The sequence below is a fragment of the Urocampus carinirostris genome, chromosome 6 (assembly GCF_059441175.1).
Source record: "Urocampus carinirostris isolate Australia breed hairy pipefish chromosome 6, RoL_Ucar_1.0, whole genome shotgun sequence".
NCBI lineage: Eukaryota > Metazoa > Chordata > Actinopteri > Syngnathiformes > Syngnathidae > Urocampus > Urocampus carinirostris.
Window position 1 is genome coordinate 35,290,716 of NC_142354.1, and position 27,243 is coordinate 35,317,958.

At 38.7% G+C, this 27,243-nt stretch overlaps 1 protein-coding gene across 1 annotated transcript in view; it reads left to right on the forward strand.

Annotated features, from left to right (window-relative positions):
- The first annotated feature begins 718 nt into the window (after positions 1-718).
- mst1ra (macrophage stimulating 1 receptor a) overlaps positions 719-27,243 on the forward strand; it is a 34,589-nt gene continuing 8,064 nt past the window's right edge. The window contains exons 1-13 of the mRNA XM_088337239.1: positions 719-764; positions 7,505-8,784; positions 15,478-15,648; positions 16,712-16,831; positions 16,911-17,081; positions 17,164-17,330; positions 18,622-18,751; positions 18,830-18,966; positions 20,010-20,189; positions 21,299-21,395; positions 22,581-22,811; positions 22,887-23,033; positions 27,037-27,199. Of these exons, the coding sequence (XP_088193365.1) occupies positions 7,570-8,784; positions 15,478-15,648; positions 16,712-16,831; positions 16,911-17,081; positions 17,164-17,330; positions 18,622-18,751; positions 18,830-18,966; positions 20,010-20,189; positions 21,299-21,395; positions 22,581-22,811; positions 22,887-23,033; positions 27,037-27,199 (2,929 nt within the window). The 5' untranslated portion in view covers positions 719-764; positions 7,505-7,569. The remainder of the gene's footprint in view (positions 765-7,504; positions 8,785-15,477; positions 15,649-16,711; positions 16,832-16,910; positions 17,082-17,163; positions 17,331-18,621; positions 18,752-18,829; positions 18,967-20,009; positions 20,190-21,298; positions 21,396-22,580; positions 22,812-22,886; positions 23,034-27,036; positions 27,200-27,243) is intronic.

The window sequence follows — 27,243 nt, forward strand, 5'->3', positions numbered from 1 at the left end:
CTGTGCTGCACATGTGCTAACCACTTCGCTGCCATGCTGATGTAGTGTCATATAATTAAATAAGATACTTTATTATTATTTTTATTACTTTAAATCTTCATTGAATTTATACCTTTTATCATGTCTATGACGCTTGGTGATAAACAACAAACTTGCTATAAATTTGCTTCTCCCATAACCAGGGTTGGGTAGGGTTACTTTAACTGGATTACTCTTAATTACTTTTGGATTACTCCAATACAAAATATGCTAATAAAAGACAAAAGAAACTAAACATGAATAAAATTATGACTCACAACACGTGGTAAGCTTTCTCTTCTGGCTTTGATCTCTTTGATCTCCGGCAAAACTAACATAAAATGCGACAGAAACAAAATGAAAATAAATCCAAACAGCTTGCCAACCTCATTTTTGCCGTTCCGTGTATTCCGTTACTCCCCAAGCCTGCGCAAAATTTAGTAATTGTATTCATATTTAGTTTCTTTTGTCTTATATTAGCATATTTGGTATTGGAGTAATCCAAAAGTAAATGAAAGTAATCAAGTTAAAGTAACCCTACCCAACCCTGCCCATAACCATAGCAACATGTTAATTATGTATTTACAACATCAATTTGTAGCTTGCCCTCAGTTTTATTTTGAAGGTAAACAAAGTAAACATCCGGTTCGTTTTGTGTCACCTGCAGCATTCTTGACAAGCCGAAAGTTGAGGGAGCAGTTTGAACTCTGCTCGTACTACGTCGGCTTGCTGTCATCCTCCGTCAGGTGAGCCTAAAATACATTTACTTTTAGGGACCTTTCCTTTCTAAATGTAAGGTTTGGCGTTAAAAAAGAAACTGTTTGTCTTTTGCAGATCTACAAAATCGTTAGGGCAACTGTCCCCCTTTAAAAACTAAAGAAATATGCTTTAACAGTATGTTATCGATACACTCAGTTAGCATTTATGAAATGATTATGGTTATGAACTACGGTTTTTGAGTTTTGTATTCATCTTCACTTTTTCTTCTGTCCCCTTGCTTGCTAAAGACATTTTCAAAGCAAGTCATGGCTTGCCTCAAAACATCTTAACTCCACTCCTTGTCAGGTTGCGTTCACGCTCATACATCAGTATATTTCCATTTTCACATTCCAAATATGTAATACAAATGCCATCCTTCCTACCTTTGTCTGGATTTACAACTTATTTCCTTCATGTGGATCTCCCTGCGGGGATGAATAAAGTATCTATCTCTCTCTCTCTCTCTCTCTCTCTCTCTCTCTCTCTCTCTCTCTCTCTCTCTCTCTCTCTCTCTCTCTCTCTCTCTCTCTCTCTCTCTTCTTTCTTTCTTTCTTTCTTTCTTTCTTTCTTTCTTTCTTTCTTTCCCTTGTATTTATATGCAAATCTCAAATGACCCAAATAGCATATTGTATAATGTTTACACATGGCCACAGTTAATGCACAAAACACATGAAACAGTTTACTTCCGAATACACTCCCATGTGAGGTAAATGAGTTTATGGATTATAGTTTCTGGGCACCACTTCCTGTGGTTTGGCAGCACCAATCCGTTTTTCCCGGCTAAGTGTTTGCTCTTCAACGTGAAACAGATTTTACTGGTCTTCATAGTTACCAGTAGGAGACACTTCCTAATCTTACTCAGATACAGCATCTTCATTATCCGGTCGCCGTTGTTGTTGGTGTAAAGCGTCCTCCTGCTCTTTAGAGATGAGCCTGACCTATGCATTTTTGGGCAGAGGTCTGCACTTTGCCCCCACAGACTGCTGGTACGCTTCGTTTGCAATTTTGAGTAGTTTTGTTACCTCTCACGTTGTACAATATGCAATGCATCAGTTAGATATTTTATGGAAAAACAAACATTGTGGAAGTGCCGTTACGTCCTTTGCTTTTGTGACATGTTAAAGCACATGTGTCAAACTCCCGGCCCGCGGGCCACGTCCGGCCCGCCGTGTAATCATATCCGGCCCGCAAGACCATTTTACATTATTGTTATTAATGGCCCATCAATATGAACAACGCCGTCTCATCCCTGGACATCATATTCTGACGTTTTAGTCACTGTACCTATTCCTTCATATATGACGTATGCTATACTATATACCAGGGGTCGGGAACCTATGGCTCGCGAGCCAGATATGGCTCTATGAGTACCTATGGCTCAGAGACAAATTTAATTGAATGCAAATTTTCTCCATCTCGTTCAAAACTAATTAATCCTGTTCAGATACACGCAAAGCCAAACCAAAGCTAAATGACAAAGCAGTACTTTTCAGAATATATAGGGCACGTTTTCACTACGATTTACAGTCAAGGTGTCACACACACAAAAAAACTCGTTTTGGCTGTACAATACTAAAGAGTTCCTTTATATAAAAGCTCACTATATAATCTGTGTTCAGTGTTCAGATACTTTTTGATGAATCCACGGAACAAATTGTAAATACGCCAAAACACTGGAAGAGAACTTAAAGTTATTTGATTGGGTGAGTGAGAGGGATGGGTGGAGCTATGCAAAAAGTGCAAGCACTCCCTCCCATCTCTTGCCCTACTCCGTCTGCGCCAAAGGTAAGCACGTCAGGCTCCCTGTTCTCAGAATGTTGTGACGTCTTTACATAATAATTTGTGTAGCATTTTCATATTTCTACATTTGACAGGAGATATATTAAGGAGAGCAAAATCTTTTGGGATATTTAAGTTTTTTTTTAATATATACATTGACATAGGAGCAAATGAATTTGAATATTATTTTAATGTTAAGTTGTTTAAGTTAAATTCTAAGTTGTATAATTTAACAAGATATTTTTATTTAAAGCAAAATAATAAATACTGTATAAGTGATTTAAGGTTTAAATTTAATATTCTTGTCGGTTTTTATTCATATTTATGTTCCAAAAACATTCAGTTTAAGTGTGTTCAATAAATATTTATCCTGGTTGGCCCGTGACCTTAAGTGTGCTTTGAATTTTGGCCCCTTGTGCAATTGAGTTTAACATCCCTGTGTTAAAGGCTTATTGTCTGGTAAAGGAATTTGCGTTTTGTACAATCAAAATATTTATGAATCGAATTGATTTCTTGTTATTAATAAAAACATTGTTTGCAACAAGTTTTAACATGTCAGTACAGAATAAACACGTAATAAAGTCTTAAAAGATTAAAAATAATAATATAAAAGATTGTCGGGATCAATAAGCAACAATGTTTGCAAGGTAGTGCTTGGAGACTGCCCTAAGTCGTAATAACAGTGCAACAGAAAACAGTATTGCAATGAAAAGTAATATTATTTATTTTGACTGTTGGAGCCTTATTTTTAGGTGTATTTTTATCTTATTTTTGGGTTCATACGCATTAATTATTGAATTAATGTATTGTACATTACATGTTTTTTATACAGCTCTTTGAGTGGTTGCAATTCGTGGTTCAAAAAGTGCTATGCATTACAAATGCATTTTGATATGACTTTATTATAAAAAAAAGTAAAAGGTTTTTGTCAGTTAAAAACAATTTAATTGTCTCCAAACATGACTACTTCCAAAATGAGAGACGTCAAGACATATTTATCAACAATGAGCAGTGACATATTACAGAGTGTATAATCTCAAACCCAAGGACCACCAATTGTTATAAAGCTAAGAGCTAGTTTTTGTTATGGATTTGGCACCAAGGGCTACCGTTGGTATATCTATCTATCTATCTACCCTGGTCATATCCCTCGAGAGGGGTGACCGACAGCAAGACAAACACATACAAAAATAAAGAAAATTTTTAAAAAAGGGAAAAAGTAGCAGAAAACACACACAAAAATTTTGGGACCATGGCCAACCTAAATGCCCAAACACCCAAACAAGTTAAGCACCTCAGCACCCAAGTTGTTCATGCTTTCGTCCCTCCAGATGAAACAGGACACAAAGAAAGCGGCCATGTCACTCGGATCAGGGTGACACAACACACTCATCTGTTCAACAACAGGGCCCGACAGCTTTCACTGGTTTACCCCTGCCGCATCATACGGGTGCCCTGCCCATCCCTTAGGATGCGTTCAAACATCCCACTATCCTTTCACAACACCTCTCCGCTAATTCCTATCACCAACAAGAGCTCAAGCTTCCACTAGATTTAGACCTCTTTCCTGCAGGGCACTCATAACACCATCCATCCACGTCAATCGCAACCTTCCTCTTGGTCTCCTTTCATTGACTTCTGCTCTGTAGATCCTCTTCAACATTCGCTCCTCATGCATCCTCTCCATGTGTCCAAACCAGGCGAGTACTCTCTTATCCACACGCTTGCTCAAGTTCCACTACTACTCCAGTTCTGGCTCTTACCATTTCTCAAACTATCCAATCTTGTCACTCCTAACATACTCCTCAAACACTTTATCTCAAAAACATTTAATTTCCTTCTCAAATTGGTATATACTTTTCTAAAATAACAACTTTTTTATTACAATGTTATTATCAGGTTGTAGTTATTAAAAGTTATATAAACATCTGAAACATCATGTGGGGTAGAAATCAAATTTACTAGAAAATTGCAATGATCCATCACTGATGAGCTATTTTCAGAACCTGTCCGCGGGCTACCCATGTTTAAGAACGCTGCTTTAACCTAACACCTTTTAATAAAATGTCTTACTACCTAATTTAAATGTCATCCAATGAGTAGTCCAAGATGTCCCTCACCCCATTTATGTTGGCAGAAGGCTTCTGGCTCCGACTGACCCATTAAAGTGATTGAAACATGAATTGAATGGTTTGGATAATTATTTTGTTTTTGTAATCCCCTATTTCAATTTAACGTTAGCAGGTCGAAACACGTTAGGAACTGTAGTTTTGTAGGTGGACAAATTTGGACAAATGGTATCAATAACTTGCACGTTTTTTAATGCCATCTGTGTTTAAGTTATTTTTGGGAACCGACATAAAAAGTCCCCCCTTCCAAGATCACCACGTTGCAATGGATGTTTCAAAGGCTTCAACAGCTTAGACACAATCAACATCAACATTAAATATAAGTACCATAAATTCCGGACTATAGAGCGCACCTGATTATAAGCCGCACCCACCACATTTTAAGAGGAAAACTGATTTTTTACATACACAAGCCGCACCTGCATATAAGCCGCATGCGCCCACATTTAAACATGTAGCACAAACACAAAATTAACCCAAACCCGACTTCAAGTCCCGCGATTGAAACTAAATGTCCTTCGTTAAAGTCCACAATCTAAAAATCACAGCCGGCAAAATGAATGGAAAATGATACCGGTACTTAAGGTTTGATGCAGACCTGCAGAGTCTGGGTCCCGTTGAAAATAATCCAAGGAAAAAAGTGTATATTTCTAAAGGTATGGGTGGGAAAAATATATCAGATGAACACATTTACTCACGCAACTCCTTTTTCTTTAACCAACTTTTTACCCCCTCTTCTTTCCTTGTCCGTCCCTCACCTTTAGCGGTCCCCACTTAAACTCGGCACCCCGCGTTTGTTCCGCCCCTCATTTTTCGTTCACCCGGATCAGAATAAGTGTCTAAAATAAATACAAATAAATACATTACAAAAATATACAGTTGCAAATACATATTATACATGGGTTACACATATTTTCAAAGAAAGACGGTACACCGAGAGAGTTTTCAAAGCTTTAATAATAATAATATAGCTTTGACAGGGCAGTTAATGGTAGCAACACTCGAGCGCGGCTAGCAGTCGTTAGAAAAATTACATAAATTGGCCGCATCACTGAATAAGCCACAGGGTTGAAAGTTAGGGAAAAAAGTAGCGGCTTATAGTCCGGAATTTACGGTAATAACAGAAATAATGCAATCTCAAGCTGCTGGAGATGGTTCTCGATGATGTTGAAATTGTGGTCTTTGCAGCCCTTTGAGATTTTTGTGATTAAGCGCTATGGAAATCAATTTGATTTGACCTCATATAAGACAGGATGTGTTCTGAGAAATTGTACCAGTAACTGGATGTACAGTAACTGATGCACGCCCTCATCAAGACTCATCTGCATCGTTCGGGTTTAATAAGATTTCCGTTGCGGTCAACAGCACTTTTTGCATTTTTTTTCTGTGATTATTTATATTTAATGTTGATGTTGACTGTGTATTGTCTGTTGAAGCCTTTGCGACTTCCATTGTAGTGTGGTGGTCCTAGAGGGGGAAAACCTCATGTGATACCCTTTCTTAATGTTTCTTAAATATCCTCATGCTTAGGTTTCGGAATTTTTCGATGCCCTCATGTAGATATATGACAAGGGAATGTTGTAATGGTGGACTATGCGGCCCTTTGAGACCTTTTAAGTCAAATTTACAAATGAATTTGAGTTAAACAAATTACCGTAAATTCCGGACTATAGAGCACACCTGATTATAAGCCGCACCCACCACATTTTAAGAGGAAAACCGATTTTGTACGTACACAAGCCGCACCTGTACATAAGCCACATGCACCCACATTAAAAAAATGTAACATAAACACAAAATTAACCCAAACCCGACTTTAAGTCCCGCGATTGAAACTGAATGTCCTTCATAAAAGTACACAGTCCAAAAATCACAGCCGGCAAAATGAACGGAACTGGTACTTAAGGTTTGATGCAGACCTGCATAGTCCGGGTCCCGTTGAAAGTAATCCAAGGAAAAAAGTGTATATTTCCAAAGGTAAGGGTGGGAAAAATATATATCCACTATTGTCCGCCGCGTCCACAAACATGTCTCGCCTTTACCCCACTTCCTGTCACCCCGCGTTTGTTTCGCCCCTTCTTTTTTATTCGCCCATGCAAAACATATCAGAATAAGTGTCTGAAATAAATACATTACAAAAATATACAGTTGCAAATACATATTATACATGGTTACACATATTTACAAAGAAAGACAGTACACCGAGAGATTTTACAAAGCTTTAATAATAATAATATAACTTTCATCCCAAATGGTGCCTGTGACAGGGCAGTTAATGGTAGCAACACGCTAGCAACACAGTAAACAGGTCTTTAAAAAAACATACCGTACTTCTAAAAATCACGGTCAACCGTCCTCATCTTCCTCCTTAGAACTGAAGCCATCAAAGTCGTCTTCCTCAGTGTCGGAAAGAAACTTTGTCATATAGATGTCGTCCCACGCTCCCTTATTCCAAAACACGCCAGCAACACGCTCGCTCCTTCTTTATCGGACTGCCCGATTGCTTTTAGCTTGAAAGCTGCGTCATGTGCCTTTCTTTTTGCATTTTGCATGATGAGGGTATGTTTACGCTAATTTAATTCATGCACAAGCCAAGAAGTTGCAGTCTTCTTCGGCGCATATATTCCACCGGTCTAAATTTTACCTTTTGTACTCTAGCGCCGCTGGCGGCCGTTAGATAAATTATATGAATTGGCCTCATCACTGTATAAGCCGCAGGGTTGAACGTTTGGGAAAAAAGTAGCGGCTTATAGTCCGGAATTTACGGTCAGTGTAAAGTTTGGAAATCGGGAATTCATTTTCAACATTCTCTCTTGCAGAGCCCACACTGCTCCTCGGGAATGTCGTCCAAGTCAAGGGGCGTCAACCAAAGAGCCCGCCGACTATGAGGGGCCGTACCGCCCTGATGCTTTCATGGGCGGCCACCTTGCTGACACCATACGTGTGGGCAAGGGTCGATATTCCCTCACGATGGGGCATGTGTCCTCCGGAACCACACAGCAAAGTGGACTTCTCCGTCAGATACGCTCTGCCCCGTTTTCAGACTGAGCATCGAATACAAAATGTGGCGGTAAATCCGCACTCGTTGGAGGTGTACGTTGGTTCGCGGGACGTGGTTGAAGCAGTGGATATAAAACTCAGCAAAATGTGGGAGGTGAAAACCGGGCCCATGGGGAGCCCGGAATGTGAAACCTGCCACCTCTGCAACATTGAAGTAGATCCCAATGAGCCAGAAGATACGGACAACAAAGTGCTGATCTTCGATGCATTGTCGTATCTGCCCTACCTCTACCTTTGTGGCAGTAGCCAACATGGAATCTGTTTCTTCATTGATGTCAGCGTCATGCCGCCAGAACCTCAATGTCTTTACAAAGAATCCCAAAACAACCCCTCCTACTGTCCAGATTGTCTGGCCAGTCCGTTGGGCACCAAGGTCACAATTGTAGAACAGGCCGCGACATCGTACTTTTTCGTGGCTTCCTCTGTCAACAACAATGTTGTGCAGAAGTTCCCTCGTAGGTCATTGTCGGTGGTGAGGCCACTCTCCACCGAAGATGGATTCCAAATGGTGATGGATGGCCTGACAGTCCTGCCTCACCTGAGGGACTCATACAGCGTAGAATACATCTACAGCTTCTCCACCCGGGAATTTGTCTATTTCCTTTCCCTGCAGAGGGAGAACCCCTCCAAGGGCAACTCTGCGTTCCAGACCCGACTGGGAAGGCTTCCTGTGGGGACTCACGAAGTGTGGACCTACCGCGAGCTGGTTCTGGAGTGCAGGTATGAGCCCAAGAGGAGGCGAAGAGAGCCGTACAAGGATATTGTGTACAATGGACTCATGGCGGCCCATTTTGGCCGAGCGGGGAAGGACCTGGCCCTGGAGCTGAGGGTGGACGAGAGTGAGGACATCCTTTATGGTGTGTTTGCGCAGGTGAATGTGGGGGGAGAACCGCAAAAGAACTCCGCCCTGTGTGCCTTTTCTTTGAGTGATGTCAATAGCAATATAGAGACTGGCGTCGAGGACTGCTGTAGATCTGGACCGGAACAATTGTCCAGGGGACTGTGTCACTTTCAGACGTGTGAAAACTGCCCGCATGAGGTGAGTTAATCCCTAGCTAGGAGTTACATTGCAAAATAATGAATTCATATCCGATTGGCAGAAAATTGGGCAGAAAAAGTATTTTTTTTTATATGTATCTGTCTTGTTTCTAGGCTAAAATAAGAAAAGCATCCTTATAACAAGAAAAGTTATTTTATTTTGTGTATTTTAAATCATTTTGTTCATTTCAAGAAATATTTTATTCATAGATAAGAAAACGTTAAAAATGAGCAGAGCAATTTGCCATCTGCCATCTTGACCCATAAATGAGGGGTTTCAAACAGGCCTGCTAAGGGATTGAATCCGGCCCACTTGATGTTGCCAAAGCCAGATACCTCTCACAAAGACTTGGACATTTCTTTCCCTCTCTCTCTCCCTCTCTCTTGCTCTCTTTTCCTCCCCTTTTCTCTCACTCTCTGTCTCTTTCTCTTTGACTCTCTGTGTCTCTCTTTTTCTCTTTCTTTGTTCATCTTTGTCTCTTTCTCTCTTTGTGTCTTTTTACCTTCTCTTGCTCTATCTTCCTTTTTTGTTTTTCTTTTTTCTCTTTTTCTCTCACTCACTTTCCCCTTTTCTCTTTCTCCCCTTTGCTCTGTTTCTTCTCTTTTCTCTCATTCTCTCTTTCTCTTTATATTTCTCTTTGGATTTCTTTCTTTCTCTCTCTTTCCCTCCCCCTCTCCCACTATTTCTCTTTTTATCTCTTTTGTGTCTCACGTTATCCCGCTCTCTCTCTCTTTTCTCTCTCTCTCTCTTTCTCCCTATCTCTCTCCCTCTTTGACCCACCCTTTCTATTTCTATCTCTCTCTTTCTTTTATTTCTTTCTCTTTCGTTTTCTTTAATCTACTAGTCCAGCCCCCACAATAATGTTTGTTCTATCGTGTGGCCCCCGAGTTAAAATGAGTTTGACACCCCTGCCATAATTTAATAGTAACTTGTGCCTCTGACATTGCATCTTTATTTTTTAGCGCCTTCTAGTTGTTTAAGAAACGTATTTCGTTAATAAAACAATATTGGCTGGATTCATTTTCCTCATGTTGAGGTTTTTCCTTGCCCTTATGTAGGTTTTAGATCAGGGAGTGGTGTAATAATGGCCTATAGTTTGCAATAGTCTGTGGTTAGTGCAGCCCTTTGAGATTCCTTGCAATTAAGAGCTATACAAATAAACATGACTTGACTTGAATTGAATAATAAGCAAAAGTAAATCTATCATATAAATGTGCATTGTTTTATATACTGGTATGTCAAGAGATTTGCATTTACTATTTTGCATTACAAGAGCCTCACCCAAGGGAGCTAACAATTCTTGCACCTCCGGGTACCCAAAAAACTGATGAAAGGAAAATTGAAGAAAAATAGTACAGCTTGGTCACTTTGAGTCTCCCTAGGTGGTATTCTTTCTGTTGCTTTTTGGCACTCATTTTCAATTGAATGACACAATACAGTGACATCAATTGATCAAATAATTAGCTTTCGGTCCCTTCTAGAGGTTTCTTCATTTTCCTCATGTTCAGGTTTTGAGTTTTTCCTTGCCTTCGTGTAGGTTTTGGATCATGGTGTAGTCTGTAGTTTGCAATAATCTGTGGTCTGTGCAGCCCTTTGAGACTCCTTGTGCTAAAGGGCTATACAGATAAACAGGACTGACTTGACTTGACTTTAACAAGATGTAGCATGTGAACCCCGTTGTAAAGGTTCAGCATTATTGTACCGTATTTTCCGCACTATAAGGCACACCTAAAAGCCTTTATTTTTTTCAAAAGCTGACCATCCGCCTCATAATACAGTGCGCCCTATATATGGATCAATATTAAGTCGCAAAGTCTTGCAACTAAGGCAAGCAGCCGCCGACTAGATTTTTCCTCGTAGGAGATGTGGTCCGCGGTGTATGCTGGGATTTATATACCGGCGTTTCATTTCCTAACCAATGTGTCAATCATCATTTGAATCAGTCACTATTGGCTAAAGTTATTCGGAGGTAAAGGGGGCGGATCCTTTTTATCATTTACAGACTCGCATAGGCTAAAGGGGCGAAACGAAGCCTGCAATTGGCCGAAAAAGATGAATGTGAATCGCACGTTGGGTTGCACTACGGCATAGAGAAAACATTTTTTACTATTCTGTATTTGTAAATATTTTACTCTCCTGTATTTACTACACTCACGGTTGTAAGAAGACCATGGTTACGTATCATTATTGAACGTGATGGCTGCAAGAGAACTTAGGTGAGCTATGCGGCTTTATATTTTCCCGGTATCTTGTTGTAGAACGATTTTGATGTTTCTGTGATGAGTCTATTTTTCAACTAAATTCAATTCAAAGTGTTTATTGTCATATGCACAGTAAAGAACCCCGTTTCCCTGCACAATAAAATTCTTACTTTGCTGTCCACACTGTTGCCAGCAAAAAATAAAATGGAAACTAATAAATGGTTGGCATTTCTGGAATCCCAAGACTTTAACCGCCCAAATTATATTTGGAACGACGCATTTGAGTGATTGGTGACATCGTACAGACACTGTTTCCGTACATGTCTGAGACACGTATTTGCTTCTTTGCAAGCTTTCGGAATGTTAAGGGGGTAATAAGTTTGACTGAACTATCTGACTGTTTTGTCGACGTTCCCATTGTAGCGCCTTATAATCCGGTGCGCCTTATGTATGGAAATTATAGGACCAAAAACTATTTTTTGGGGGTGCGCCCTATAACCCGGTGCGCCTTATAGTGCGGAAAATACGGTATATAGATTTTACACAATCCAAAGAAATCCAGGCACGTTTTACAAAACAGGCAGCTGACAATATTTACTTGGTTGTGTCAATTCACACTTTGTCTGTACGCTGTCTACATATTCAGTCAGTAAACTTGATACACATGTACATGAACATAAAAGGGCTGTAAAAATTGTAACCAATGCTCGTATATTACAGCAATAAATCGTCGGAAGAGAAATGAAAGAATGTGTCAAAACGAGCATTGGGTAGGAGAGGTGCATGAGTCATTTCATGTTACCATGCTCCGTTTTCCCACAACAAACAAACTGTGCAGCGGACGGACACCAGATATCAAAACGTTTGCCATAAATGTGCCTGATCGTGCCAATAAAGCTGCCATCTTATCTTGCTAGTTACAAGCAAAGGTTTCGCTAAAGGCGTGGTCTTTTCTTTTTTTATGGAATTCAAATACTGTCCTTTGAGCAGTGGTAATACCCGGACGGGAATGCCTGCCAACAAATGTGTAATAAATCTTACTGATAAAAAGCTGGAATTTCACGAGTTAAGGGGCTGTTCTCAAACAGGAAATTGGAGGACGATGAGAAATATTCTGGCATACATCCTGAATTCATACCAAGAATTTCAAACGGCTTAGTAAATTTGCTGAGAGATTGTGACTTGCAACAAGTTTAGAAGGCTTTAAGAAGAGGAGGTTTTACACGTTTTTTTTTGCATTTTTGTCTTTTTTAATGAACTCCTCTCACATAATGTTTACATGTGAGAGCTTCAAAAGTCCACTTGAGTTTGCTTTGAGACAGTCAGTCAACATGAGTCTCTTTTTACAGTTTTATGGCGAGCAGCCTGCAGACAAGGTGTGCAAGAATTTCCTCTTAAACTGTATACACAAGTGCTTGTGAATGTTGATGCAGAATGAGCAAAACTTTTTAGCAAAATTAAATTCGTAAAAATACTACCAGGTTGGCACCGGGTCCTTGAAAGGGTAAAGCAGGAACAAAGTGAAAAGGAAATTGCCTCATACTAAAAACTAAAACAAGTGAGGAGATCAGAAGTAAAAAACATATCTCCATTTAAATACACTGAAAGAAACATAGCAGAAAAAAAACATTAATAGTTTGAGTTTGAACAAGGTAAGAACATATTTGACTGTCACCAGTGTTCGCAATTGCGCACTGCTCGCACATTCTCACCGCACAAGAAAATCTAGCCAGCGCACAAAAATGAGGGCTCAAAATTCCTAATTAAGAAGCGACTCAAGTCAAAGTTACAGTGCATGAAGGTAAAAATACACGGGTTCCCCTGACAGTGTGTCCTAGATGTGGTATTTTGAAGTCGAGTCGAAGGAGAACGAAGTTGAGTAAAGTTAGTAGAGTTTGTCGGGGAACCGGCTTCTTCGGCTCGGCTCACTAAAAGGAACCGGCTCTTTCGGGTCCTAAACGGCTCTTGGGGATGTTTTTGCTTCTTTAATCTCAACATGACCAAATATTATGTAAAATTATGCACAAAATGACTTAAAGGGAGGGGGGAATAGAACAAAAAAGAATAAAATACCAAAGTGAAAAGCTGAGAAAAAAAGAAATAAAAGGAAGAGAAAAAAGAAGGAAAAATTTAGAAAAAAGCCAGAAAAAAAGAAAAGAAAGAAACAAAGGAAAAAAGTAAATAGAGAACAAAAAGAAAAAAGTAACAGCTCGGAAAAAATAAACACAATGAGATTTTTTTTAAAGGAATTTAAAAAAAAGTAGAGAAAAAACACGGAAAAAAAGAAGAAAAAGTTTGTGTTGCATTCAAATAATTTCCAATTATATCAAGTGAATCTTGTTGCCAACATTGTACTTTCACTAAAAAAATGTGATTAAGTACAGTTCTGTATCTTACAACCGAATAAATAAGCCCCCAAAAATGTTAATATTATGCGACAAAATAAAAAGAAATGGATATCTTGTGAAAGGACTGTAAGAAGAAACGACGTTTGTAGGCCGTACAACCTTTGCAATAGTACATGAGTCAATTCATTCAAAAGAGAAAAATAATTTTGCATTGCCGGAAACTCAGCAAAATGTAACTTGATGTCAAGTTTTGGACATGTTTGATAATTAATTATCTTGCCACACTTGGGATTATGGTTCCTCAGTGTTGTTTCAAGCGTTTGTGTGAACGCTCAGACCTGTGGAAAATTACAGGGAACATTGACTGTCACCCTCTCCTGCCTATAGGAAAGTCCTTGGTTCTTATCTAAGGTCAGAGTTTCCATGTTTTCCTTTACTTGAGCTGGGTTCTTCCAGTTTCCTCCTTGAGCCCAAAGCACATGTGCCGGTGCGTCCCAAAGAAAGTGAAAAGCATGTTCATTAAGTCAAAATGTTGTCGTGCAAAATAACTGAATGTGTTTAAATTAAAATCTTTTTTCAAAAAACACCCTTCGAAGCTCGACCGCCTAGACAACCTTGTCACTTAAGTGGTACAAGGAAAATGTCTATAATATTGTGACATGCACAGATTAACACTAAGTGGTGCTAGGGTTCATGCTACTCTTATAAAACTACACTCTTTGAAAGTTTTATATCAACATATACATTTATCAAACAGTCCACTTAGGTTAGTTATAAACAATTGTATGTTTAAGATGGGTATCAGCATTACCCATGTGCAGAATGTCTAAACTTTGTGGGTATATTTATAGTATACATCAGATAAACACGTTGAAATACACCATACGGAGTTTTGTAATCAACATAAGGCGGCCAAACCACTCCATAAAGCACAGCCATCAAACAGGCGGCCCGCGGGCCAGATCTGGTCCGCTAAGGGATTGAATCCGGCCCGCGAGACAACACTCAGAGAAGCGCAAGAGAAAAACAAGCTGCAGGTTGAAATATGTCAACTTGATGTTGCCAAAGCCAGGTGCCTCTCACAAAGACACTGTACAGTGGGACATCGCTACTCCGCGCTAATAATAAAATAAAATAATTTAAAAAAAATGTTTTTTGAAGGGGCGTCGCTACTTCGTGGTTCCACGTTTGCGGGTTCAGAGCTTCGCAGGTCTAAAAAATAATAATAATAGAATAAAATCATTTAAAAAGGGGCTCTGCTACTTTGCGGATTTTCACTTTTCGCGGGTGGTTTTGGTCCCCATTAACCGCGATAACTGAGGTCCCACTGTACTTGTATTTATTTCTATCTCTCTCTCTTTCTTTCTTTCTTTCTTTTCCACCCCTTTTCTCCCACTCTGTCTCTGTCTCTTTCACTCTGTGTCTCTCTTTTTCTCTTCCTTTGTTGCTCTTTGTCTCTTTCGCTCTCTGTGTCTTTTAACCTCTTTTGCTCTAACTTCGTTTTTTCCTTTTCTCTCTTTTCTCTTTCTCTCTTCATACCCTTCGCGCTTTGTTTTCTCTTTTCACTCCTTCTGTCTTTCTATTTCTCTTTGGATTTCTTTCTTCCTCTCCCTTTCTTTCCCCCTCACTCATGACTTCTCTTTTTATCTCTTTTGTTTCTCTACCTCTCTCCCTTTTTTTCTTTCTTTGTCCCGCCCTCTCTCCTTTTCCCTCCCTCTTTCTCTTATTTCTTTATCTCTCTTTTTCTTTCTCTTTAATCTGAATGTTTGTTCTATCGTGTGGACCCCCAATTAAAATGAGTTTGACACCCCTGCCATAAAGGATATGTTTATGAAAATACAGGTATTAAATGGAATAATTTCATTTAGTTTGTCGTTTTGAAAATTAAAAATTGTAAAAAAAAAAATTGAATATGTCGTGAAATGGAAGGCTGGAGTTTAACAGTTAAATTTAAATATTTTAAAAGAGTTTCTAATCAATGAATCATTGTTTGGATAAATGTGCATTGGGTTAAGTTCATTGTTTCAAATCGTCCAGACTGCCTGAAAAAAATGAAATGACATTGTCCGGCCCGAATCGCCTAGCTCTCTTTCGGTTCGCGAAATTTAATGATTTAATAAACTGGCCTTTTGTTTTTGTCACAGTCGGGTAATGCCACATGCATGGACAAACCCACATTGGTGTCCAAACCGTACTACAGGGTAGACCTCTTCAACCGTCAGATGAGGGACGTCCTTTTCACGTCCATCCTGGTTACCGTTAATGAAAGAAACACTCTGGGCCACTTTGGGACTTCAAATGGAAGAATCCTTCAGGTAACTCCTGGGTTTGTATGGGTGTTTGAAATCCTTGAAAATGCCTGCATTATAATGTTTTGTTTTCAAAGATTAAAAAGTGCATGAATTTTGTGGTTGCGAATGCTTGAAATTGTTGCCATGACTGTCTTAAACAAATCTGCTTAAAAATGATGCCAACAGTGCTTTCGAGTCGCTTCGCTTTGCCATTCAATTTCTTTTTCCCCTTGTGATTGACGGCAGCTGGCATTAGTTAGTTAGTTTGGCATTGTCCTATGAAGTGTCATTACCCCTTATGGGTGCATCCCACACCAAAACAGGGCTCTATGAAATGGGTATTAGTGTAAAGATACATTATGGACATTTATTATGGGCCATGCAAAAAATCCGTGTACGGTTTCCCAGTGGTGAATTGTAATGGAAGGAATCTTCTGCAACTAAAAATGTATGCTACATATTACTGTCATTTTAACTCAATACAGTACTTATATTGGTAGAGTCTTTTTCTCTAAAACAACGATATTTGTGATTAACTCAAGATCTAAAAAATCATATGTCTGCACGCAAGATTAAAAATCACATTTGTAAATAACAGATACAGTATATGTTGGGTTCTGCAAACTATATGATGCACACCGGATTTCTTTTAATGGTTGTGGAGAAATTGGAAAATTTAGGCTCTTTTACTCCACCCGGCGGAGTAACAGCCCACATTAAACCATACCCCCTACATTGCATATTACCGTATTTTATTGCAATGTGTATTCTGTGTAGCACTATCTACATACTCTATATTACATGCTACAGTGGGTATTTGTATATTGTATTCTTTTTGCTTTATTATTGTATTGTTCTCAGCGCAGGGATGCTGCTGGAAATGTGAATTTCCCTGCGGGGATGAATAAAGTATCTATCTATCTATCTATCCATCTATCTATCTAAAATTGGCTTTGAAAGTCTTAAAAAAGCTTGAATTTGGCCATGAAAAAGGCGTACAACCCCTGTAGCTCACTTCATTTTTGGCAGTAGCTATGTTCGAGTCATAGCATTCATTGGTTGACTGTTGTTTCCCCGGTGCTTTTAGGTCATTCTTACAATAGACACACCCTTTGTTTTTGCCAACTATTCGCTTGGAGATGTGGCAATATCAAGGACAGCAACCGTCTTCAATGACGACACGCTTCTTTTTGTGGCAGGAAATCAGGTAAAGGTTTTGCACATTTCCATTGTGGAAGATGTTTCTAGCCTCTCTGTACCCTTTTTGTCCTTCTGTCTGAAATCAGTTGTTTAGGGTGCCTACGATTGGACCAGGTTGTAGACATTTTGTGACGTGCTCCATGTGTTTGATGGCTCCGCGTTTCATGAACTGCGGCTGGTGCTCAGGAATGTGCTCCAGGCAAGACGAGTGCACCTCATTGTGGAATAAACATTCCTGTGCTCCAGTTATAACTGAGGTAGCAAACACTGACACTTCCTGGAGAGCTTAATTGGGGCTGATTGTTTTATTTTTTTTTTTTTTTTTTTTTTTATCTGCAGTTTTTCCCCAAAACAGCACCAGCTGGCGGGGGAACGGAGTTGACACTTTGCGGGCGAGAGTTTCAATCTCCTGGGAGACCACCAATTAACAATGGTGTCACCCATAAAGTCACTATGGGCTCAGGAACCATGTGTACAATCCTGCCTTACAAAAGCACAAGCCACGTGTGAGTAGCCTCTGTACACAGAATGTCTCATTACCTGCTCCTACAGAAATACAGCATTAGGCTGGTGTATGTCATGAACTCATTAGGGATGGTGCGGAAGCGCAATGCAGAAGCACACATCTGTATAATAAAAAGGTTGTCATTTGATAAGGCAGGGTTCGGTAGATGAAAAGGCAGGCAAAAGGTTTGGTGACCTAGAAAATCCAAGCAGTGAAGTCCCAAAAGTTAATCAGTGAGGGTATGAAAGGGTTTGGTACACCAAACAATCAGAAGACCTGTGACATGAGTGCTTTGAATGTGGCGAGAAAGTCAACGGACTAGCAAGGAACCAAGGGGACATAATACTGAAAGAGGAAGAGTTATGATAGGAGGATAAACCACAGATAAATCAAGACAAGTGACCACAGCTGCGAATTGGAGAATAAAGCACAGAAGTGAGTATCCAAGTGAGGTGTGAGAGAAAAGGAGCATGAGAGAAACAGAGAGAGAGAGGAAATGTACAGAGAAACAGAACCCACAGCGCAGGATCCAAACCAAGGATAGAGAGCCCTGGCCTTCGGGAGCCATTCCTGATTTCCGTCTCCCTTCTCTGAACAGCCTAATTTATAAACCGGATTACCGTTGGCTTTTACATACCTACCCAATGAGCTTCAGCTGTGTCAAATGAGGACATCTTTCTCCTCTTGGCCCAGCCCACTTGCTAGATTTTTTAACCCAATGTGGCCTGCAACTCCAAAAGCGTGCCCTCCCTTGAGTTGCATCAACAGGATTCCTGCTGATCCTTGAAAAGTCTTACAAAGCATTAAAATAATATTTGAAAAATAAGGCCTTAAGCTGCATTAAAATGTCTTAAATCCAATTTTCAAACGTCTTAAGATTTACACATAAGATTTATATTTGTTTGAAGTAAAAAGATTTAGTTAAAAAGTCATTATTTTATGAATCAGGATAAAATTGGTCATCGAAGTAGCAAAAGGAATTATGGAATTAGTAGTTATCTGCTAGTTTTGACTGAGGATACATGATGTGTTGTAAAATATCTTTTTTATTTGTTTTCCATGACTAAAACTTTCAAAGGGAAAGTTGTTTAAAATTCCCTTTGAATTCATGTGGTGATTTTTGGTTTGTTTGTTGCAATTGTGTTTTTTTTTTAAACTTGGTCCTAAATTTAATTTCAAAAAGTCTTGAAAAGCCTTGAATTTAACGTGCTTTCAGCAGTAGGAACCCTGATCAAGGTTTGGAATATACTGCTGGAGATGTTTACCAATGATAGAAAAAAATTATATTGCAGGCTTGTATGCAAGCTGAAGGAGAATGTTCCAAACCAAAATCTCACAATCACTCTGGAAGTACAAGAGGGTAACTCGAGGGCCGAGTACTTCATCCAAGGCACAGCTCGTGTGTCAGGGTTTGCCGTTGTGGTGAGATGTCTAACGATAATACAAGACTGTAGAACTCCTACGAATGTGTTTAAAGGAGTTTTTTTTCTATCTAATCAGGAACCCAGCATTTCAGAAATCAGACCTGAGCATGGACCAGTCTTCGGTGGTACACTTGTGACAATAACAGGGCAGAATCTTGACTCCGGCATGCAGAGGGAAGCCTTCATCGCAGACAAAAAGTGTAACATTCAGAGGTAAATAACCCAGGACTATCTGAAAGTCACTATTCCAAATATCCAATCGATTGCCGATATTTATTGTTAACTGGCTCATCAATTGTTTAAGCCACATGTGTCATATCCGGCCCGCAAGACCATTTTACATTATTGTTATTAATGGCCCGTCAATATGAACAACATCCGTGGACATCATATTCTGACGTTTTAGTCACTGTACCTATTCCTTCATATATGACGTGTACTATACTATATACCAGGGGTCGGGAACCTATGGCTCGCGAGCCAGATATGGCTCTCTATGAGTACCTATGGCTCAGAGACAAATTTAATTGCATGCAAATTTTCTCCATCTTGTTCAAAACTTGAGCCATTGATCCTGTTCAGATACACGCAAAGCCAAACCAAAGCTGAAGTACAAAGTAGTACTTTTCAGAATATATAGGGCACGTTTTCACTACAATTTACAGTCGAGGTGTCACACAAAAAAAAACGTTTTGGCTGTACAACGCTAAAGAATCCTTTATATAAAAGCTCACTATATAATCTGTGTTCAGTGTTCAGATACTTTTTGATGAATCCACGGAACAAATTGTAAATACGCCAAAACATCAACTTTTGACAGGAGATATATCAAGGAGAGCAAAATCTTTTGGGATATTTAAGTGTTTTTTTAATATATACATTGACATAGGAGCAAAGGAATTTGAATGTTATTTTAATGTTAAGTTGTTTAAGTTAAGTTCTAAGTTGTATAATTTAACAAAAAACATGTATTTACAGCAAAATAATAAATACTGTATAAGTGATTTAAGGTTTAAATGTAATATTCTTGTCTGTTTTTATTAATATTTATGTTCCAAAAACATTCAGTTTAAGTGTGTTCAATAAATGTTTATCCTGGTTGGCCCGCGACCTTAAGTGTGTTTTGAACTTTGGCCCCTTGTGCAATTGAGTTTGACATCCCTGGTTTAAGCCATTGGTGACTTTCGCCACTAGTTTGTGAAAAGGCAGAAATTAGAACCAAATGATTAATAAACGGCAGATTTGATTGTGTCCAGTGATTCTCAAGATGGAAGTCCACTGTCTTCAATTGTATGCCTCACCCAAGCTGCGACAAGTGTCGGGAGCGCTCCTGTCAATGTGGTCATTGACAACTATGAGATCAACACCGGAAAGACATTCGTCTACAAGGAAAATCCTCTCATAACGTCTGTGTATCCTCAATGCAGTTTTAGCAGGTACAAAGAAATCAACAAAAAGTTATGCACGTAAAGGTATTTAGTGCAGGGGTTTTCAACCTTTTGAGCCAAGGCAAACTTTTTTTTAATTAAAACATATTGAGGCAAACTGTCCGTCAAAAATGTTTAAAATCAATCGCCGACACCCGTTTCTGTTGTTTTTTTCAAAGCTTTATTTGACAATAATGTTTTCCTTATTGTTTGTGGTCGCCACGGCCATGGAAGTAATACAGGTTATTCATCTTGGTTTATAATTATGCAGTAATTTGGGATTTCATTACATTTTCAACCTGTTTTGCTATATTTTTATCTTGTTTTTCTAGAAAATTAAATACTTAAAATGAGGAAAAATACTTCATCAGGTGGTATTTGCAATCCGGGGTCGATATACTAAATAACAATGAGACATCTACGCTTGGAATTTGACAACAAACTAGCAGGGAACCAAGGAGACAGACTAGTGAAAAAAGAAAAGGAAAAGTCATGATAGGAGGAAAAAACATTGGGAAATCAAAACACGTAACAGCTGTGATAAGGAAAATAGAGTCCAAACGTGAGTGACCAAATTAGGGAAGGGCAAGCGAAAGAGAAGAGAGAGAGAAAAGGAGAGATAAGTCAAAGGAACAAAACCCAGAGTTCAGGATCGTGTGACTGTAACTCCAAATAAACACTTAAAATGAGCAAATATTTTCTTTTAGTGGAACAACATTTTTCTACTACGTTCCAACTTTAATTTATTCTATTTCATTTTTTTTTTTCAATTGAGTAAAATAAGTAAATAATGATTAAAAATATGCGCAAGATTTCTACTTTTATTCAATTATTTTTTTATTGCCGGACAATCCTAAAGAGCGTCCTCAAACACAATGATTTGTTAAAAATGATTCGTATGTCAAGAGCAGATAATTAGTATATATAAACAAAGTAAAGTGGATGAAAACAAAGGTTACTTGACTGAGGATAAGAGGAAAGCAATGGCATTCTTTTAAAAAGAATGATACTAATGAATTAAAGACATTTTTCAATTTAGACAAAGTCTTATGGCACACTGGTTGAAAAACTCTGATTTAGTGTATTTAAATTGCAATTTACACTCTTTTGTTATTCAGTGGCTCCAAGTTAATGATCATGGGTCAGAATCTTGATTCAGCTCACAAAACTGTGCTACAGTACATACCCAAAAACTCCGAGTTGGAATACAAACAGGTAAGAGTATCTCTCTTGTTATCCACCAAAAATATTCATAGATCACTGTCAATGTTCTCTCTAAGCTGCGCGCGTGCGCAATCGCGCACTGCCCGCACATTCTCAGCGCACAAGAAAATCTATCCAGCGCAATGTTCCCTCGAAGCTGCGTGTGTACCCAGAACTTTTCCGCGCACAAGAAGATCTAGCCAGCCCACAAAAATCAGGGCTCGAAATTGCTAATTAAGATGCGAATGAAGTCAAAGTTACAGTGCATGAAGGTAAAAATACAAGGGTTACCCTGACGTTGTGTTCTAAATGCGGTGTTTGGAAGTCAAGGTCGAAGTCGAACGAAGTTGAGTAAAGTCAGTAGAGTTTTTCGAGAACCGGCTCTTTCAGGGTCCTAAACGGCTCTTCAGGTTGTTTTTGCTTCTTTCATCCTTATATGACCAAATATTATGTAAAATTATGCACAAAATCACTTAAAGGAAGGGGGAATAGAACAAAAAGAAAAAAATACCAAAATGAAAAAGTAGTGAAAAGCTGAGAAAAAAAAAACGAAAGGAAGAGAAAAAAGAAGGACAAAGGACAAATTCAGAAAAAAACAGGAAAAAAAAAACAAAGGAAAAAAGTAAATAAAGAACAAAAAGAAAAAAAGTAACAGCTCGGAAAAAATTAACACAATGAGATATTTTTAATGGAATTAAAAAAATATATATAAAAAAAAAAGGGAAAAAGTAGAAAACGTTTGTGTTGCATTCAAATAATTTCCAATCATACCAAGTCAATCTTGTTGCCAACATTGTACTTCCACTAAAAATGTGATTAAATACAGTTGTGTATCGTGCGACTAAATAAGCCCCCAAAAATGTTAGTATTATGCGACAACAGAGATCAGGAAAAAAAAGAAATGGAAATCTTGTGAAAGAATTGTTGTAAAAACAAATAACTTTTGTAGGCCGTACAACCTTTGCAATAATACATTAGTCAATTTATTCAAAAATGAAAAAAAAATTTGCATTGCCGGAAACTCAACTTAGTAGCCACACATGGGATCGCCATTGCTCACTGTTGTTTCGAGCGTTGCTCACCGAACTTGTGTGAACGCTCAGACCCGTGGAAAATTACAGGGAACATTGATCACTGTGGATATAATGGAAGATGCAGTGCGTCCGGTGCCTCCTAAAATTGATCAATTCCTTTCAGGAATGTACAAACACAGGAAACGGCACCCATATGACGTGCCAGGCTCCCTCTTTTCCGCTCGACGTGTCGGAAGACAGGTCCGATGCGGGGCAGCTTTTCATTCACATGGACGGCAAGAATAAAGTGTGGGGGAGACATTTTGTCTACCACCCAGACGCCAAAGTCATCCCCTTTGAAAATGACGACAACGTCTTGCTCCTCAAACCAGGAGATACCGAAGTTTCGCTGCACGTATGTTAGCAGACACTCCACCTATCAATCCTGTTTGGAATCACAAACAATCTGTAAATGTCGTGTTCAAAACAGCATCACAAACTCAACGCGGTAAACCCGTGCATGAAGATCACTATGACGATTGGAGACATGGACTGTAACGTTCAGGTTCTGCTGAATGAGTTGACCTGCAGGATTCCCAAGAACCAAGTCATCCCGGTAGAGGGATTGCCTGTCAGGGTGAGATACTTTCGAATCTCTATAAACATTGAAATTTATCAAGTAGTAGTGTTGAGGTAGTCAAGATATATACAGTGTTCATTTTACCTGTGAAAAGTGATGGGACCAACAGAGATCTATGGGTCCCCTAAATTTTGTGTTATCGGGGTTGAAATTGTAAACCGGCGACAAATATATAATATAAATCTACAGTATATATTAATTCAGTTTTAATCATCACCGTTTATTGGTAATACAAAGCAGATGTCACTTCAGATTTTTCAGTTCACAATATTGTACATTATACAAAATAATATTGCTGAAATAATTATATTAATCTGTATTTTCATTCAGTTTTAATCATCACAGTTAATTGGTAATACAAAGCAGTATCACTTCAGATTTTTCAGTTCACAATATTGTACATTATACAAAATAATATTGCTGAAATCATTATATTAATCTATATTTTCATTCAGTTTTAATCATCACAGTTAATTGGTAATACAAAGCAGTTATCACTTCAGATTTTTCAGTTCACAATATTGTACATTATACAAAATAATATTGCTGAAATATTCATCGATATATTCATGCAGTTTTAATCATCAGTTTATTGGTAATACAAAGCAGTTATCACTTCAGATTTTTCAGTTCATATATTCTTCGTGGTTTGCTGTCCCGCCACAGTTGTAATGCCTTCTCAAGGTCCAATCCATTATCATGCTCCTCATACCGTAAACAAGGATATAATTTAGTCCATTTTGGCAGAAAAGTCCTTTTTTTGCTAGGAGTATTCTTTTGTTTATTTTCTTTCGTCGAGTCGTTCGCTTTAACACACGTGTTTTCCTGCCTCCGCGATCTTCCGAAAAATGTTTCTGCCGTTTTTTCGTGCCGGAATTATTGCCGTTGTTATCAGTTTCTGCATTATGTTTCGACTTATTACTGACGCTGGAGAAATTACCAATGTTGTGTTCATTTTCACCTATTACGGAGGCATACTTAGCCTTCACCTTCCCTCGACGACAAGCACCACAACAATGACGTCATCTCGAAGCAACGAGATCTCATTTGCCGAGATCGGCGTGCAGACGAAAACTCGAACCGCGAGACCAAAACAACAATGGCGGATCTGCCTGACGAAAAGTTTGGAGTGTTACAAAAAAAAGTAATCGGGTAATAATGACAATTTGGTGTCAAAAAAGTTGCGTCCCGGGGACGCACGTTGATTGGACACTATGCGTCCCCAGCAAAAATGATGCGTCTAGGAGGCAGGGACGCGGGCAAACGAGAACACTGTACGTATTACATTACTATGTACCTGTACTTGTTAAGGCTGAGTCATGTCTTGGTCCAAGTGCTCCAAAGCAGGTGCTACAAGGAAAGTTATTTTAATAAAACAAAAAACAAAATGTTAAAAACAAGGTACAATTCAACCAATAAGTGTAAGATGTGACAATGATTAATATTTATGAGCGAAAACAGAAATTTGGGCTGACATAGTTAATGACCTGAAGGGGACTTAGAACAAACTAGGGTACTTAGGCTACTCCATTTTTTAAATTGACAGTGTGTAATATTTAGTGCCTCCTTGTCGTAAGCAAAAAGAAAGCATTCTTTATTAAAAAAAAAAACAACAACAATATTCATTTGAATAATAAGCAAAAAATACTTGAATTATCATACAATTGTGCATTTATTTATTTTTATTAATCGTTGTTCGATTTTACTTTAATTAGAAAAATGGCACATTTTTGTCCCTTGTTTGTATTCTTCATCGTGCGGTGACATCTAGTGGTCAAATATTACACACTGACCCTTTAAATATTATATGAAATAAGCAAAAGTTGTCCACCATTTTTATCAGACAATTTTGCGCATCAATAAGTTATTATTTTATTGAAAGAGCAGGTTAACAAATAAAGGTAAAATAGTTAGAATAAAGTAAACAAAGACTACAGTACAGATAAAATAAATAACTAAAAATATACTTTTGCTTTTTAAAGTGTATTTTTTTTAATGCAAATAAGTTTATTCTGTCTTTGATATTGGACACCTGCAAAGAAGATTGCATAGAATGCCGGTTCGTCATTTTGACTATTATACACTGTTTACACCATTTTCACCATCAGCCAATGACGTTGCTGCTCTTTGATTCCACACCAGGGTTTGATTTTGTAACCCTAGAGATTGAATAAAAAGAAAGGGGTCAGGAGGGCTTTTATACAGGTTGGAATTTTATATCTGAGGTTTGTGCTTCGTACTGTTCTCCCTGCAAGTTCAACATTCATTGATGCCTTTTTTTGAGTGTTTACTAAACTAAACGTATTAGATACAATATTCTTATTGAAGCAAAAGTTGTGGTCGGGTAGTTAGCTGAAAAAAATTAAATCAATTGAAGAAGGCTGAGAAAACCCTATTTTAGGCCGCACTCACACAAATTACTGACAAGCCACAATTGCTGGTTAAGTCTGGGATGTTACAAGTTGCCTGAGGGAATCCATTCACAGCATGGATCCTCAGTTGGGCACATCTTCTCATTCTTGCGTGTATCATTGTGCTGATGTACAGTATATTTCAGAGGCACCTGTGCCTGGAAAGTCAGGATTCAGCTTAGTATGAAGAAATGGCCCTAGTTGAGGGTTAGGGCTGACAGTGAGGGTTTAGGACAGGGGTAGGGAACCTACCATATATGGCTCTTTTCATGAGTACATATGGCTCCGAAATAAAATGTAACTATTGCCCATCTCTCTGTGGCGTTCCAAAGTCAAGTGATTTCATCCCGATTTTGGTCCATATAAAGCCGAAGCAACTTAATGCAGAAGTTCGATAAGAAACCATTTAAACTGATAAATAAAAAACGCTGGCAAACGACTTTGATTGGGTGGGCAGTACAGGTGGACGGATCCCTGCACACAGCGCAAGGCACTTCCTTCTCTCTCTCGCTCAGTGCAGTGAATATGACGATATGCTTATGATTTGCAGTAATTTGCGACATTTTTACAAAAGATCTTTGCATGCACATTGTTTTGAAACCGTTATTAAGGACAAATTTCATGGAAAAAAATTGCCTCAGCACTCTTAACTGAAGGTGGAAGACAAATTGTGAATGGCATATTTACATTGATTTGGGACCCAGGATTTGGCATTATTATCATTTCATGCATTTGATTAAATCATCAAATGACACACCGTGAAATAAGATGTGCTGAAGAATTAGTTTTTGTCTAGAGAACGTGTTTGGCAGTTTTTTTTTATTTTGTCTTTTGTCTCAATTTATTTTTAAAATGTTTTCGCTTTCATGGCTCTTTTGGTCAAAAAGGTTCCTGACCCCTGGTTTAGGGGGTTATGTGTTAAGGCAAAAATGGGCATACTGGGTCCTGGGCATGTTTTACAAGTTTCTCTACTCCAATTAGGTGATTTCAATCACCAGGATCATTGCTAACAAGCTGATAGTTTGAATCAGCTTAGTTGGGGAAGAGAAACCACAAAAATACAGTACTTGCAGCCCCTGAGGACCAGTTTACCTACCTCTAGAAGGGGTTAGGCTGAGGTTTAGAGGACTAAGTGACCAAGAATTAGTGATGGCAAAGTGAAGCCCCATAAAGCAGTGAAGCCCAGCAGGGAAATGCTTCACACACACACACACACACACACACACACACGCGCAGGGGCTTCAAGATTAATCCTTTCTTTAAATGCGCCATCATTGTGCTTCTGCAACGAGTGAAAATGAGAAAAAATAAAGTGCTTATTAATTTTTCTTTGACTCATTCCTTTAAAGCTTTTTTTTTTGCTACACTCAGACCTAGCGAATCATTTTCTGAATCAGTCACGTGGTACACACACTTAGCGGAGCTTCAAACGTCATCACGTACCGGATCAATACACGCTTCGACTCACCGTACCATACAAAAACTGATCTTAATTACTCGGCAAGGCTTCAGGGATTCAACCAGAGAAGCACATCACTACCAAGACTGTTAACTTATAGCTGCTGACCGTATGTCATCTGCAATTTTAGGTGTATGTGAACAGCGAAGCTCATAACGTTGGCACTGTCCTCTATGAGGACGACAACCAGGACTCTGTCATCGCGGCCATCGTGCTGGGCGTAATCTTCGCTTCAATGGCAGGCGCTGCTATCGCACTGGTCGTGATGATCCATTTGAGAAAAAAGAAACAAGGTGAGGTGCTGGTATTTCACTTTTGCCAGAATTTCTCGATGCAA